This window comes from Tursiops truncatus, chromosome 12, assembly GCF_011762595.2.
Source record: "Tursiops truncatus isolate mTurTru1 chromosome 12, mTurTru1.mat.Y, whole genome shotgun sequence".
Classification (NCBI taxonomy): Eukaryota; Metazoa; Chordata; class Mammalia; order Artiodactyla; family Delphinidae; genus Tursiops; species Tursiops truncatus.
This window is the reverse complement of record NC_047045.1, coordinates 45833793-45850281: the sequence shown is the minus strand read 5'-3', so window position 1 is coordinate 45850281 and position 16489 is coordinate 45833793. Positions and strand designations below refer to the sequence as shown.

At 38.6% G+C, this 16489-nt stretch overlaps 2 protein-coding genes across 3 annotated transcripts in view; one reads left to right on the top strand and one right to left on the bottom strand.

The window, feature by feature from the left end:
- Positions 1 to 16489, bottom strand: part of NT5DC1 (5'-nucleotidase domain containing 1) — a 122943-nt gene that overhangs the window by 87648 nt on the left and 18806 nt on the right. The window lies entirely within an intron of this gene.
- Positions 9869 to 16376, top strand: COL10A1 (collagen type X alpha 1 chain). The gene is made up of 2 exons (XM_004316779.4): positions 9869 to 10022; positions 14435 to 16376. The coding sequence occupies exons 1-2, from the start codon at positions 9869 to 9871 to the stop codon at positions 16294 to 16296; spliced, it is 2016 nt and encodes a 671-aa protein (XP_004316827.3). The 3' UTR covers positions 16297 to 16376.

Here is a 16489-nt window from a genome sequence, read left to right as displayed (position 1 = left end):
TATGGGCTCCTCTTCTTTTTCTTTCTCTCTCCATTCAGCCCCTCTCCTGACCTATCCACTTAACTCTACACCTCCAACCATGGCTACCTTGAGAAACACTGTCTTTGGAAAATCTTACTCTGAAATTCTAACTCGATTACCAATAGGACACTGGAAGGTACACAGTCACTAGAACAGGAGCCACAGTCTCTTTTGTGAAATGGCTTTGGAAGCAGTTGTTGATGCTGTGACTTCTCCAAGAATTCCGAGTTATTTTAAGGTAAGACACAGACTGAAAATACCCCAATTCAAACCAACACTGCGCAAAAGGACCCACCCCTGAGTGCCCACAAGTGTGAGGCAAAATGCCCACACTCAATAAATATTGAAACCTGGTCTCCTAAAGCTCTTCATTCATTCATTCAGCAAATATTTACAAGGTCCATGCTTTGTACTAGGCACTACCTGTACAGAGAGGAGTTTCAGTGGTAAATAACCAACAGTCCTTGAATTATATTCAGGAACAATTAAAAAGTGTGATAAGAGGACACCATTGATGATTTGAAAGACGGTTTCACGCCAGAATCCACGACTTCTGCATTCTGAAGAAGCCAGAGTGTTTGGTATCTGTCTCCTCCATTTCACTAAGATCACCAGTAGCAGGTTAGCAGCATCTAACCCAGCAAATGGCACACAGTAGAGACTCAAAGTTTGGCAAACATTTGGGAAGACTGGCGCTATAAAGAGATTCAAGTATAACGTCAGAGGTGTACACTCCTTCAACATCATGGTGGTCATCACCAACACTCACATTTACTGAGCATTCCCCGACACTGTTCTACCACTTCACATATATCTTATTTCATCTTCCAAGGTTCCTAACAAATAAAAATCAGAGAAAACAGGACAGGACCATAGCATGTCTACATTTCAGTCTTACTGGTATCAGAAGTGGCAAGATTTATTTTGACATAGGTGATTAAAGATAATTGATAGAAGCTTAGCACTAAACAGATCATTTGTGGGGAAAATACCACTGTTAATAGTTATTATACCTCCGTGGTGTATAAATTTTATTTTCTATTTCCTACATTTTCTCTAAGTAGTAATTACTTTAAAAATCTGAAAGCAAGTAAGTAGACTTTAGGGATTTTACTAATGAGGAAACCAGGTGTAAGAAGGCAGAAGCCAGAGATGGCAGGAAGAGTAACCCTTTAGCACTGGTCCACAGTCAGGGGCAGAGGTCTGCCGGCCAGGTAACAGTTGATTGATTAAAGGTAAGCAGACTGGGGCCCAGCATTACTTAAACTAAAAACACCAGGATGTATTTTAATTGTTAATATGAGTAAGTTACACAGCTATAGGGCATCAGTCTTGAAGGAAGGTTTCTTGGTGGTCTGGTTGCCACCCACAGAAACTGTGCTTCATACCCTCTAGGTAGGTAGTGATCGTGGAGCTGTTCTATGTATTATAATAAGCAGGGGGGCAAAGAGATTTAAATAAAAAGCATTACCCTGTGACTACTCCAATTAATACTTTAATTCTCTAATTTCTCCTTCCAACTTAGCAGACTGCACATGAAAACTGAACTTGTTAATAAAGTAGGAATGTGTTTGAACGGCCGAGACTCTGCTGGATGGCCAAGATCCTTGAAGATCTTAGGTCAAAGAGTCAAGAAGCTCTCTCTATTTTTTTTTATTCTTTTTTTATTTTATTTTATTTTTGCGGTACGCGGGCCTCTCACTGCTGTGGCCTCTCCCGTTGCGGAGCACAGGCTCCGGACGCGCAGGCTCAGCAGCCATGGCTCACGGGCCCAGCCGCTCCGCGGCGTGTGGGATCTTCCCGGACCGGGGCATGAACCCGTGTCCCCTGCATCGGCAGGCGGACTCTCAACCACTGCGCCACCAGGGAAGCTCCAAAAGCTCTATATTTTTAACTTGGCAGGTTACTATGGAAAGACGATGATGTCATTAACCACCTGAAGCACAAAACTATGAATTCTTTAAGTAATGTAGCAATTTATTGTGCAACAGAAAATAGAATACAAAGCCCTTGTTCGAACTTTCTAAATGACTGTTTTTCTTGACCTGGCCTGAAGTTTCAGGGGTTTTCATCAACACCTGTTTTTTGCATGAATTTCTCCTTTCAAGCCCTCAGCAGGTATCTAACCACTAAACCACATTAGGTTATTTACACAAATGGATCATTTTTAGCTCTTGGGTTCTATAATAGCACCTATGAATGTTCTTTTAAAACCTTTTCAAGAGGAATGAGGTGCAGCTAGGTGGTGGTGGAAGCTGTGGGCCTCCAAGGGCCCTAACTAAATTTCTGGGCACCTTCCTCATTTCCGCTGTTAAAGACTGAAGGATGATTGGAACGGGAAAGTCAGTATCCTGCTAGGGTAAGGAGATGAACACACCAGCTTAGTCTGTGGAGTTTTCCCTCAATGGGCTCCCTCACCAACAGGTCTTTACTTCATAAATTTAACGCAATTAAACATTAGGGAATGAGACATTCATAACAGAGGAACTAGTTTCCTCCTCTGAAGAATGAAATGATTGATCCAGATAACCTTTAATGTTCCTGAGAGCGCCGAGTCTGAAAGAACAATAACATTCTGAATCAACAGTTTATGTACCTTAAGAGAAATTTTTAAACGTTAAAAAAAACCCTCATGGGTAAACTAAAAAGACAAATGACAAACTGGGAAAAACATATGCAAACTATATCATAAAAAAGAGGTTTGTTTACAGGATACAGAACACTTCTAGGAGAAGTGGGCTAGAAATAAAGTCTTAACTATATGAAAAGATGCTCAACCACACGCTTAGTAAGAGGAATGAAAATTACAAGTAGACCAAGATTCCAATTTTCACTCTAAAATGAGCAAAAATCTAAATGTTCAACAAAAATGAGCAAAAATCTGAAAATTCAACAAAATCTAAACAACACATCCTGTTGGCAAGGCTGCAGGGGCAGGCACTCTCACAGAGTGCTGGTGGAAATGCAAAATGATACAACACCCATGGAGGGGGATTTAATAATATGTAACAAAATCATATATGTATTTACCTTTTGACTCATGAATCCCAGTTCCAAGAATCTCTCCCAAAGATTCAGGCAAACATATATATGTGTATGTGTGTGTGTGTGTGTGTCTACACATATATACACACACAGCAGAAGCAACTGCATTAGCAAGAAAGAGGAAATAACACAGATGCCCATCAATAGGGAAATGACTGAAAATACTACAGTATATTCATATAATAGAGTACTACGTAGCTGTAGAAAGGAATGTGGACCATCTTTCTGTAACGTTAGTCAATGATCTTCAAGATAAACTGTTACATTAAAAAAGGTTAAATAAAGTATATATATTAGGATGTGACTTATCAAAGAAATTGGAAGGGGATATGAATGAGTACTTATTTTTATTTATTTATTTATTTATTCATTTATTTATTTATTTTTGTGGTATGCAGGCCTCTCACTGCTGTGGCCTCTCCCGCTGCGGAGCACAGGCTCCGGACACGCAGGCTCAGCGGCCATGGCTCACGGGCCCAGCCGCTCCGCAGCATGTGGGATCTTCCCGGACTGGGGCACGAACCCATGTCCCCTGCATCAGCAGGCGGACTCTCAACCACTGCGCCACCAGGGAAGCCCGAGTACTTATTTTTAAAAACAATTGAAAGATAAACCAAAAACTTTTTTTTTTTAAAAAAAGCTTACTTACAGAAGGAAGGTGAAACACAGGGTGGGTAATAGGTCAGTAATGGAGACCAGATTTCTCTGAATATTCCTCGTTTTGTAAATCTGACTTGGGAAATATGTAATGCATGTCGGAGCTGGCTTGTACTGGCTCTTGGTAAAGGTTCAGGTGTTTTGCGAGCTGGTTGTCTTTACCCTTGTGGTTTGCAATTGGCCATGGTGGGAGTATCTACACCACTGATTACAGCACACAGACCTCCCTAACCCCCAAGAAACATTTATCAGCACACTACAGGAACTTTAGGAAATTACCAAACAAAATTAAATTTTAAAAGAGCATTCTTAAAAATTGAAAGCAAAACAAAACAAACCTAACAGTGAATTGACTGGGTAGCATTACTACATTGAAATGAGCCATTTCAAGGGACCATAAGGCACAGTGATTTGACTATACAGCTATAGTGGAAATACCAAAAGAATTAAAAAATAATCCTAAACCTTTTTCAATACTGTGGTGTGAATGTTGGTATTGTCATTCTAAGAAGTCAAAGTGTTAAGGAATAAAAAGCAAATAAATAACTACATTACTGTCATGAGAATGAGATTTTTAGTGTAGTACTAAGGAGCTAGAAATACAGGTTGCAGGTCACTAAGAAAACACCCTGTGGTCCTCAATCTGAATTAGATGTATTAGTATGAAGTTATGATGTCTAATATTTAATTAACATTACATGAATGAATCCCCTAGCTCTCTCCACTAAAAAAGCCCAGAAACAATCATCGAACCGGGAACAATGCACACCCTTAGGACCCAGGCACCCAGATTGTGGTCTCCAACTTCTATGTCCCACAAAAGGAACCAAGACTCCCCAATTACAGTTCTGGGTCAGGGCAAGTACAAAATATTGGACGGAAGAAGCTATAAAAGACTCCTCGATCATACCAAAAGGATTCAGAAGCCAACATGAAAAGGTTCCTGCTGACCAAAGATGGAGGAAAAATCTGAGCAATAATAACAACTGCCATGGACTGAAAAACATAAAATGCATTTAAATCCATGAGTTTATAGTGATACTCAAACACCTCACTGTGCCACCTCTGAAGAATGCTAGGAAATATGCTTATTGTTTTATACACTGGTAAAGGTATCTATCCTGCTTTTTCTATACAAACTGTACTTCAGGGTAACCAAATAGTTGGAGTATTTTTCTTTACAGAAGTATTCTAGCTAATAAGCAAAGGAGCAATGGTAGAATTAAGTTACCTAGGTAATGATCATTCCTAGTAATATCACAAAGAGAAACAACCAGCAATAAAAGGTCTCCTGATTGAAATACACCATACCACTGTCTATAAAGTATTCTTGGCCAAAAAGTATTTGTGTGTGTGTGTCTCAAGCCTGAATCAGATTAAACCTCTAGATCTAACTACCAATTTACAGGAAAAACAGGATACAGAGAAGCATGTTAAGTGACAACAAAATCCACATTGTAGGAAACTGTACAGGAAAGATGACCCAGTTTCTCAACAAATAAGCTGTAAAGGGAGAAAAGAGACATGGATAAGAAACCTACATTAACAGGGACATATCAATTAGGGGAAATTCATGAATTTAAGTTGAACAAACAATGAACAATCAGTAAAAAAGTATGAATATGTATGTATGCTACACATGTGCTTGTGTATCTCTACATATGTTTGTGTGTATATATATATGTGTATATACGTGTGTGTATATACACTTACGTGTGTGTGTGTACACACACAATTGGGGAAATCTGAAGTGAACTAAAGCATCTGATAAAATTAAGAAATAACTAATTTTTTATGTTTGATGAAGATACTATTTTAAAGGAAAAGAACTTATCTTCTGGAGAAATATACTGAAATTTCACAGGTGAATTGGTACAATATATGGGATTTAAAAATATGGGGGGTGATGAATGGAAGAAGGATTGAGTGACAGTGACTGGAGATTAGTTTAAGTTGGGTAGTGGGCACAAAGGCATTCACTGTAACCATTCTCTCTACTTCTATGGATAAGACTAAATTTTTCTATAGTAAAGTTAAAAACCATATGAACAAAAACAACAAAAATTATGTATCTAATATTAACAAGCTGGTAACAGAACACTGATAGCAGACTAAGACATTCCCACCTAGAAGTCCCTCATGATCACCTGAGAAGCTTTTTCTAAATATCGTCTCTGAACCACCATGATTTTAATGAACCCCAAAGACAGAAGGAACTGTGTCATGTACCCCAGGACTGTGGAAAGAAGGTTGAGAACCACTGTTTAAACACTGTAAGGGGGGGCGGCTGTACATCATTCGTCCAGTTTTTTATCTCCATGCCTGACATGCAGAAGGTACTCAAGAAATATTTGGTGAATTAATGATACCCTGGGAAGTGAAAATGAACATGCGAGCTTAATAGCAGCTAAATGCTAGATGTGCAAAAAACACTGATATTTGATATTAAAAAGCCACTTAGGTTACTGAGCTTAAAGAGCATGACTTTCTGTTCTTTAAGTACAATGGGTTTTTATCATAAAGCCACAGACTAGTCACTTCCAACAGCTACAAGTAAACTCTTAGGATAAAAATAGTTTTAAATACACAATTGGGTGGGGTGAGGCTAGCAAATATTCTGATTCTACAATCTGTTTTGGACAAGACAGTGTTTCTTATGTGACTAACAAAGCAAACAGTAGTCAGATTCCTTGCGCTGAAATAAGTACACTGTTTGCAAAAAGGGTTGAGCATCCAAGGCTTATTCAATAAAGACACCACATTTTCCAACGTTAAATGGGAATATAGAATGACAAATACCCACATATATTTACATACCCCCCAAAGAAGGCATATGACCACTTGGTATGGATTTTGTCTTGTAATTACTAAATGGAGCCAAGCCCACTGTCTCACCACAGGAAACAGCAAAATACCTCAAGCACAAGAATAATCTAATTTTAAAGCTGGGAGGAGTTTAGAAACCTAATACAAACTTTTCATAGTGTTGAGAAAAAACAGACACCTAGAGAGGTTAAGGTGAAAAGTTCTGGAAATAGAGTAACCACAGAGGAACACTTGGTCTACACAGGTGCACAGAATGAAGGGCCAAGAATTAATCTTTGAACTTTCACATGAGTGATGTCTAGCAGGGTATCGGTCTCAATTACAAACAAATAAGTGTATGCGTGTGTCACCATATATACACACAAAAATACTAGAATATGCACTTCTAATAAATACTTTTAAAACAAATTCTACAGCCTAATATTCAAGGGCATCCATAATGTTACCTCACCTACTTTTTCAAAATCTTTTCCAAATGAACCATAATAGATAGAAGGCAGCCACTTCTCTCACTTATCTTTGTGGTCTCTTACAGATGTAGTAGAGTAATAGTATAATTACAAAAACTATTGCATAGATCATTTTCAATGATGAAAGAATGATCAGAATATATAGAATGGATAAACAACAAGTTCCTACTGTATAGCACAGGGAACCATATTCATTATCTTGTGATAAACCATAATGGAAAAGAATATTAAAAAAGAATGTATATATGTGTATAACTGAATCACTTTGCTGTACAGCAGAAATTAACACAACACTGGAAATCAACTATACTTCAATAAAAAAAGAATGATTAGAAAATATAATCTTTCCAAGTCTTCTGTAAATCTGAACTGATATAAAAGCCATATTTCATATATATCTGTGACTATTATATAGAGACATATAGGACATTGTAAATTTTTAAATATGGCAACCAATAACATTGTAAGTTTTTAAATATGGCAACCAATACAAGGTTTAAAAGTGAGAGAAGAAAGGAAGGCAGTGAGATGAGTTATCCACTTACATTTCTACAAGGTGCTATGCAAGGCTTAGTTCAAAATATATACAGAAAATTATATGCAGGGGAGGAGGAAGGGAAGAAAAAGAACAAACCCTTATTTCACCTACTGGTCAAACATTCAATTACTGATCAATCCGGAATCCATACCACTTTAATTCTGCAGAGATTTTTTAAAAAGACGTATCTATACCTATTATGGAATTTTCCTTCTCACCTACTTTATGTGTACAGTTGATGTGATTTAGCTCCAAAATGATGAAATTTAGTAAGAATCAGAATTTGGCCTCTCAACTTCCTGTTATTAGACTCTTTAGGATCCTGAAAACTGATTTAAAGAGTCTCCTAACATTGTTAAAGAGAATACTAACCACTGAAAATTACAATGATAACATTTACTTTCATCTTTGGGGGAAAAAATGTTTCTAACTGGGCTGATTCAAGATCCCTGAACGAAACTGCAAGGTAAACCAATAATACTTTTAAAAAGCCAAAAGCAAAGTCTGAAGATTATTTTTCTTATGAAATGAATACAGCAACCTTATTTAAATGGACATGACAGGACCTTATCAAGTTAAGGGTTTTTGTAATCTCCACTGCAACTCTAAAGTAAAACCCAAAATTAAGCAATAAAATCTGAAGCCATTTACTGAACACAGTATAGTGTTGTAAACAATGAATTTAAATCCTTCAGGGTGCAATACAGCAGCTTCCCACTAGCTAGCTATTTTACACGTGGTAGTGTATATATGTCAATGCTACTCTCTCAATTCATCCCACCCTCCCCTTCCCCCCCCCACCCCGTGTCTACAAGTCCACTCAGCTTGGTGCTCTGTGATGACCTAGAGGGGTGGGATGGGGGTCGGGGCAGGGGAAGGGAGGCTCAAGAGGGAGGGGATATATGTATACATATAGCTGATTCACTTTGTTCTACAGCAGAAACTAACACAACATTGTAAAGCAATTATACTCCAATAAAAAAAAAGTCACATACTCAGAATAATAAATAAATTCTTCAGGGTAATTATTGCTAACTCTACTATCAAATTCATGGATATTTTGCCTCTGTCTAAAAAATTTTAAATAGTATGCAAACACTGAAACATTTATATGCTAACAGTTAATATTTCTCTTATTAATGGCTGAGGACTTATATTAAAATTCTGAAATACAGGACTGCATATCTACATTTTCACTCGTGTGTTTCTCTCAAGCCTAAAAATAAGAATTGGAGTAAGCTATTTTCATAAAAATTTAGAAACATTCACGGACACATTAATGGCTTCACGTAATAACCGAAGTAAATTTAGATGATGGTTTAAATCCACACTCCCCTCCAAAAGACTTCTTCCCCTACTTTTATATACTACCAAGTATTTTCAACCAACGAACACAAGAATGTCCTTTCTAAAAATATAAAGGGGATAGGATCATCCCATTATGAACTAACCTAAACATCTGAGTAATAACTTCTAAAATAAAATCACAGAAAAAGATGGTGCATGGTTAAAACTATTAATATATATTTAAGACAAAGAGTTTATTTTTCAATAAGAAAACAAGGAAAAAGAGAGCCCAACCTGATCTTGTATGCCTGCCCAATAGAACTTTCCATCATAATTTGTGCTTTTCACCTCTGGGGCAGGGGGAGGAGCTTAAACTCTGGGTAACCTCATGTAGTAAGGGAAAAGCAGCATAAATACTGCATGGCAGCTCCCCCCGGGCACAGAGGAAGGCACAGAAAGCTGGTAAGAAACCAACTTCAGGAACTTCCAGCATCCAGGTAAGTCTATGACTGGTGGACTTCCATGTTAGCTTATTTGGAAACAAGCTTCAATTAATTATTTGTTTTTTGTGATTTAAAAAGATGGCTTTCCACTAAAGTGCACTTAGAAAGTTTAATTTGAATCAGTCTATTAAAAATAGTCCTAATTAAACTATATTTGTAAAAACATGTCCTAATCTGAATTTCAGTGTATTTGAGACTATTGGTAACTTCAGTCTATATCAAAGATCTTGAATTATTTAATACAGACATCCAATTACAGTTTCTGTGTTTCTTTTATTCAAATAACTTTATTTTCACTTGATTACCTGAATGTGGTTTTCAAAAACAACTAAGACATATACTTGTATAATTAACAAAATTATAACTCTCATTAATTTATTGAATATATTCAGAATATATAGGATAAGGTTAAGAAAAGTAGATAACTATTTAAAGAATTCATCTGTGAAACATCAGAAAAACAAAACAGGTCAGTCATGAAGCTATATGAAATTACTGTTTTTCAGACTCCATCTGAGAACATGCTGCCACAAATAGCCCTTCTGCTGCTAATACCCTTGAACTTGGCCCATGGAGTATTTTATACTGACCGATACCAAACACCTACAGGCATAAAAGGCCCACCATCCAACACCAAGACACAGATCTTCATCCCTTATACCATAAAGAGTAAAGGTAAACTGACCTATATGTTTTGCTCTATTAACTAGTGGGTTTTTGTTTTCTACAATCTTAATGATCTCTTTAACAAAATGTTTTAAATTTTATTTGGCGTTAAATTTATCTTCAAACTTCTCAATTAGCCCAAAAGGATTTATGGAAAAAGTAGGTCTATTCAAGAACATTCATATCCTTCACACAAGTATAGCAGAAAGATATACCTGAAGAATATTAGGAAATTTTAGGTATAGAAATTTTTTCCCTCAATGATGCTTTTGCACAAATAACTACCCATAATCTAGACATATTAATCCAATCAAATTAATGTTTAAGATGTTTTAACTAAAAATAATTGCCAACTGTATACAAAAAGAGTAGCAGGTTTATATATCTAAATGCTTACACATATTTACTTTTAAAATTTATTTTGCTAGCTTAGAAATACATACAAAATTGAGTCTTATTATCAAATGAGATGCTCTCCAAAGAAATTTAATAGGCAAACGAAGTAGCAATTCTCATAATTTTTAAATGCATTTTTGTTAAGTTTAGTAGTTAAGTGCACAGACCTAACTGCTTCAAACTAGCTATGCAACCTTGAGTAAGTTATTTATCCTCTCTGTGCTTTAGTTCCCTCATTTGTAAAACAAGGACCACCTCTTTCAAGGGCTGTTCTGAAACTTAAATGAGTTAATATGTAAAGTGCTAAGTGTTAGCTATTACTTTTACTACTACTATTACTACTACTTCTACTTCTCATACTACTTCCATTACTTCTACTTCTATTTCTACTTCTCTCCTCCTCCTCCTCTTACTACTACTATAGTACTGGTGGTGTACTGGTGGTGTAGCCTTAGACAAGTTTTAACTTTGTTCTTGAATCTATCCTTCACCTGCTCAGCTTTCTTGGCTACTATGAAGAGTACTGATATAATGTATGTAAAGTACTAACAGATCCTCAAAGAAGGGCAACTATTAGGTTTCATATTCACTAATTCCACTTAATAGCTGTCTGGCACAAACTGCCCGTTACACTACAGAATTACACCGAGTATTATGAACTGATTGTAGGATTCAAATTTCTTTTCCATAGTATTTTTTCATTATGCTTACATATTTTATACTGTAAATAAAGCTATTTGCCATAAAAATTTTTATGCTTTTGGAGACAACCATTTTTAGCAAATTCAATGTATAGGATTTTCTTTTTAAAAAAGAAAGATGAAGGGCTTCCCTGGTGGCGCAGTGGCTGAGAGTCCGCCTGCCGATGCAGGGGTCACGGGTTCATGCCCCGGTCTGGGAAGATCCCACATGCCGCGGAGCGGCTGGGCCCGTGAGCCATGGCCGCGGAGCCTGCGCGTCCGGAGCCTGTGCTCCGCAACGGGAGAGGCCACAACAGTGAGAGGACTGCGTACCGCAAAAAAAAAGAAAAAAAAAGAGAAAAGAAAGATGAAATTTTAAATGTTTCTTGAAAGGTAGCTTAATGATCAAAACTAAATGCACAAGTACTCAACAGATTCTCTTGAATTTCTCAAAATACAAATAAAACATAAGAAAGAAAAAAGTTAGGAAAAAAGAATAAAAAATAAGAAAACATGATACTTTACTCGAAGCAACAAATGAAATTTGAAATGCTATAACAAACATATACTCTATGATCACAAATTCAGACTCTTTGTAGCTTACAAGACCATAAGGAACAGTTGTGAATTAAAATAAAATGCACCACCACTTTTAGAAGGTTAAAATATTTTCTATCTTTTCACCATAATGTACGGCACCATTTTTTTTGTAGAAAAAAATGAAAATGTATATCTTGTTAACAAATGAAAAGTTTAGAAACTGTATTTTAACTATGAAATCCACCTTAGTCTACTTGACAATACAAGGTAGAAACTCAAAAACATTATTATCCACTGGCAGTCAAACGAAGATAAAAGCCCACAATTTATACAAGCAAAACACTGAGTTGATAACAGATGTACAAAGAACTCCTGTGCAATTCCTAGGCACATCTGTTCAAACAGGTTAAAAGAGAACTCAGTCCAAAACACACTAAATTATGCTGCAGAGGGTTCCACAACTGGTGGGCACACAAGTGCCACATTCTGACACAATCAACCACTTCGTGGGCATTTAAGAAACTTCTCTACTGGGTAATCGTTATTCTTTGAGGATGGTGCCACCCTATCAAGCTACAAACAAGGGCTTGTGTCCTTCAAGAATACAACAGAAATCACATTCTTTCATGTACTGGAGAGGTGGAGCACCTATTAGGGTAACATTCTAAGTGATAGAGATCACTGTCTTTGGAGTTCCAGTCTCAGATGGTGCTCAATGCAGTCATTCTCAGTAAGACTTGCTTGCTTTTCCTCTCTACTTTAACAGTTGAACAGATTTCCAACCAGACCAAGACAATTATTTTTAGTACAGACATGATCTTTATAAGATTCTGAAGCTAACCCCAATTTAATACGGTTTGCATTTTTTAAAATGTCCTATTTTATTCCAAATCATTAAAAGAAATCCTTTACTTATTCATTTATTCTATTTGCAATGTATCAATGCTCATTTATACATACAGACATATCATATATGTACACTAAAGTCAACCAACAATACATGTGTAAACACATGGAAATCTCTTCCATAAATTAATTTTTTCATAGTCTTTTTCCTGATGTCATTTTCTTAAAATCTATGAGTAAATAAAACTCCACACATTTGTTTGCAAATGAAATATAACTTCTAGTTAGTACAAAATATAAAGATACCCAAATGAATTTCCTATTTCAGTATATCTGTTTTAATGATTCTGCTCTGTATTTTGTTTCATTTGTTATCAAATGTTTTTCAAATATCATGAACACCTCTACCCAAGACTATAATATTCTCAACTACTGTTGGCTGACTACTTCTTACATGCCAGTTAATTAATATGAAAGATTTTAAATGTGCCAACAACTAATAGTTAAAAGAAACTATACCCATGAAAATACATTTTCAAAGGCAATTTACAATTCAATTCATTTAATCTTAATTCCATTTTAGTCTTCATTTTGATATTTAAAGCCATTAAAGATTTAGTTAAATGGAGTTTAAGCATATTAATACTTTCTGTACAAAAAAGATGTAGCTCGAAAGTCATAGTTATAAGTCATTTTCAGGGTTTTGACCAAACTATTTGACTACTGCGACATCTACTAAAACTATCATTACTATGAACTGTTTTCTGACAGCATAAGAATCTAAATAGTATACACAGGCATTCTAACTATATTTCTGAAAATTTATTAAACATTAAATTAATTTTAATATAAATCCTGCAAGTAGATATTTAGAAACATAAGCAATTTCATTACCATCTTTGCTAGCTATCAAAGAATTTCTCTGAGAAAAAATAAGACTATTTTATCTAGAGGCTTACGATAATGCTGCCTAAAGATTCTTTGACATAGTAATGCTTCCGTAATGGTATATCCTAATGCCAGCAATGTCTGTTACATCCCACCTTAGACTGACTAAAACTAAAACCCTGGACACCTCTTAAAGCACTTATCAGATAGACACTTGTTTTATTCTCTTTGTGATTAAAGTTCTCATAGGAGGTGTTTTGAGCTTTTCCTATACTTGTTGCTCAATAGCATGCTTCGCATCACAGTCACTGAATAAGTAATTTTTTAGTTTAAATTTATTATATCAGTATAAGTACTTAGCTCAAATGAACCCACAGATCTATGAAATCAACAATATTTGCGTTAATCAAAGAAAACTTTATATAAGCACTTTAACACTACTGTATGTACCTTGCCCATTAATTCTCTAATTCCTTGTTCCAATGTTAATAACGGAGAATGTATGAGCTCACGGTATGTACTGAGGTTAAAAAAAAAAAAAAAGTCATCCTAAATCTAAACTGTTCAGCAGGGTCATGGCAGACGTAAATTAAAACAGACTGCATCTCTCCCTTATCTTATAGGATAGCTTTTTTGAGGGAAAGTTGTTATTCTTGTTCTTAAACTTGTTCCCATTTATTCTGTACTTGCCTTTTTCTTCTTTATCTGTCAAATGCCTTTTTTTCCCCCTTCCCTTCTAGGTAGATGATTTTCCTAAAATAAATGTGATAAATTTACCTCCAATGCGCTCTTATTCTAAATGAATTCTTCAATCCCAGCTTATTTTCACGGATCGTTAGGATGCAATGGAAGTACCACGGTAGCCATGATCTTGGGAAATCATCTTCTCTAGCAGTGTTTTTTAAAACAATATAAAATGTATTGTCAAACCATTTAAGACCAGTCTGCCAAAATGGTCTGACTGATACTGCAATGTCCTGTTCTCATTTATATTTTGAGAAGCAATGATTCCTTAGCATTACTAACCACCCCCCACCCGGACCCGGTATGTGTACTGGGCATGTCTTATAGGTATATCAGTAAGAGGAGAGGAAGGTATTCCTGGTCCACCAGGCCCTGCTGGACCTCGAGGGCACCCAGGTCCATCTGGACCACCAGGAAAACCAGGCTATGGAAGTCCTGGACCCCAAGGAGAGCCAGGGTTGCCAGGACCGCCGGGACCATCAGCCACTGGGAAGCCAGGTCTGCCAGGACTCCCAGGAAAACCAGGGAAGAGAGGACCATACGGACCAAAGGGAGATATTGGACCAGCTGGTTTACCAGGACTACGGGGCCCGCCAGGGCCACCTGGAATTCCCGGCCCAGCTGGAATTTCTGTTTCAGGAAAACCTGGGCCACAGGGACCTCCAGGAGCCCTGGGACCCAGGGGCTTTCCTGGAGAAAAGGGTGCACCAGGAGTCCCTGGTATGAATGGACAGAAAGGGGAAACGGGATATGGTGCTCCTGGCCGCCCTGGTGACAGGGGTCTCCCAGGTCCTCAGGGTCCCATGGGACCACCGGGCCCCCCTGGAGTGGGGAAAAGCGGTAAAAATGGGTTTCCAGGACAGCCAGGTATCAAAGGTGATCGAGGCTTTCCAGGTAAAAGGGGGCCAACTGGCCCACCAGGCCCCCAAGGTCCTCCTGGGGAACAAGGACCAGAAGGTACTGGAAAGCCAGGAGCCCCTGGAGCCCCAGGCCAGCCAGGGGTTCCAGGGACAAAAGGTCACCCTGGGGCTCCAGGAATAGCTGGGCCCCCAGGGGCTCCTGGCTTTGGGAAACCAGGCTTGCCAGGCCTGAAAGGACAAAGGGGACCTGTAGGCCTTCCAGGGGGTCCGGGTGCCAAAGGGGAACAAGGCCCAGCAGGTCATCCCGGAGAACCAGGTCTGACTGGACCCCCTGGGAATATGGGACCCCAAGGACCAAAAGGCATTCCAGGCAACCACGGGATCCCAGGCCCTAAAGGTGAGATGGGGCCAGTCGGGCCTGCAGGATACCCTGGGGCTAAGGGAGAAAGGGGCTCCTCTGGGTTAGATGGAAAACCCGGGTACCCAGGAGAACCGGGTCTCAGTGGTCCCAAGGGTAACCCAGGGTTGCCAGGCCCAAAAGGTGACCCTGGAATTAGAGGACGTCCTGGCCTCCCAGGCCCTGAGGGCCCAACAGGAGCTAAGGGAGTGCCTGGGCACAATGGTGAGGCTGGGCCAAGAGGTGCCCCTGGAACGCCAGGTACTAGAGGTCCCATCGGGCCACCAGGCATTCCAGGATTCCCTGGATCCAAAGGGGATCCAGGAACTCCAGGTCCTCCTGGTCCAGCTGGCATAGCAACTAAAGGTCTCAATGGACCCACTGGGCCACCAGGTCCAAGAGGGTATGCTGGAGAGCCTGGCCTCCCAGGGCCCCCAGGCCCCCCAGGCCCCCCAGGCCAAGCAGTCCTGCCAGAGGGCTTTGTGAAGGCAGGCCAGAGGCCTTTTGTTGGTGCCAACCAGGGAGTAACAGGAATGCCTGTGTCTGCTTTCACTGTTATTCTCTCTAAAGCTTACCCAACTATAGGTACTCCTATCCCATTTGATAAAATTTTATATAACAGGCAACAGCATTATGACCCAAGAACTGGAATCTTTACCTGTAGGATTCCAGGAATATATTACTTCTCCTACCACGTGCATGTGAAAGGGACCCATGCTTGGGTGGGCCTGTATAAGAACGGCACCCCTGTAATGTACACCTATGATGAGTACATCAAAGGCTACCTAGATCAGGCTTCAGGGAGCGCCATAATCGATCTCACAGAAAATGACCAGGTGTGGCTCCAGCTGCCCAACGCAGAGTCGAATGGGCTGTACTCCTCTGCGTACGTCCACTCCTCCTTCTCAGGATTCTTAGTGGCTCCAATGTGAGCATATTCCCACCGAGCTAATATGAATCTGCCTGAAAAGGCGTTCCCCAACTCCACCCCACCCCACAAAATGCATATGGAGGTAGGCTGCAAAAAAGTGACCAATTTTAGTTTTCCAAAATACAGATCTGAGCTTTCAGACATAGTGTACAATATGTGAAAACCCTCTCAAGTTTCTAGTCAGCAATCCTAAG

Coding starts and splice junctions, on each gene's coding strand:
- COL10A1 (XM_004316779.4), top strand. CDS start 9,869: ATGCTGCCACAAATAGCCCTTCTGCTGCTAATACCCTTGAACTTGGCC. Junction 10,023..14,434: donor TTATACCATAAAGAGTAAAG/GTAAACTGACCT, acceptor CATGTCTTATAG/GTATATCAGTAAGAGGAGAG.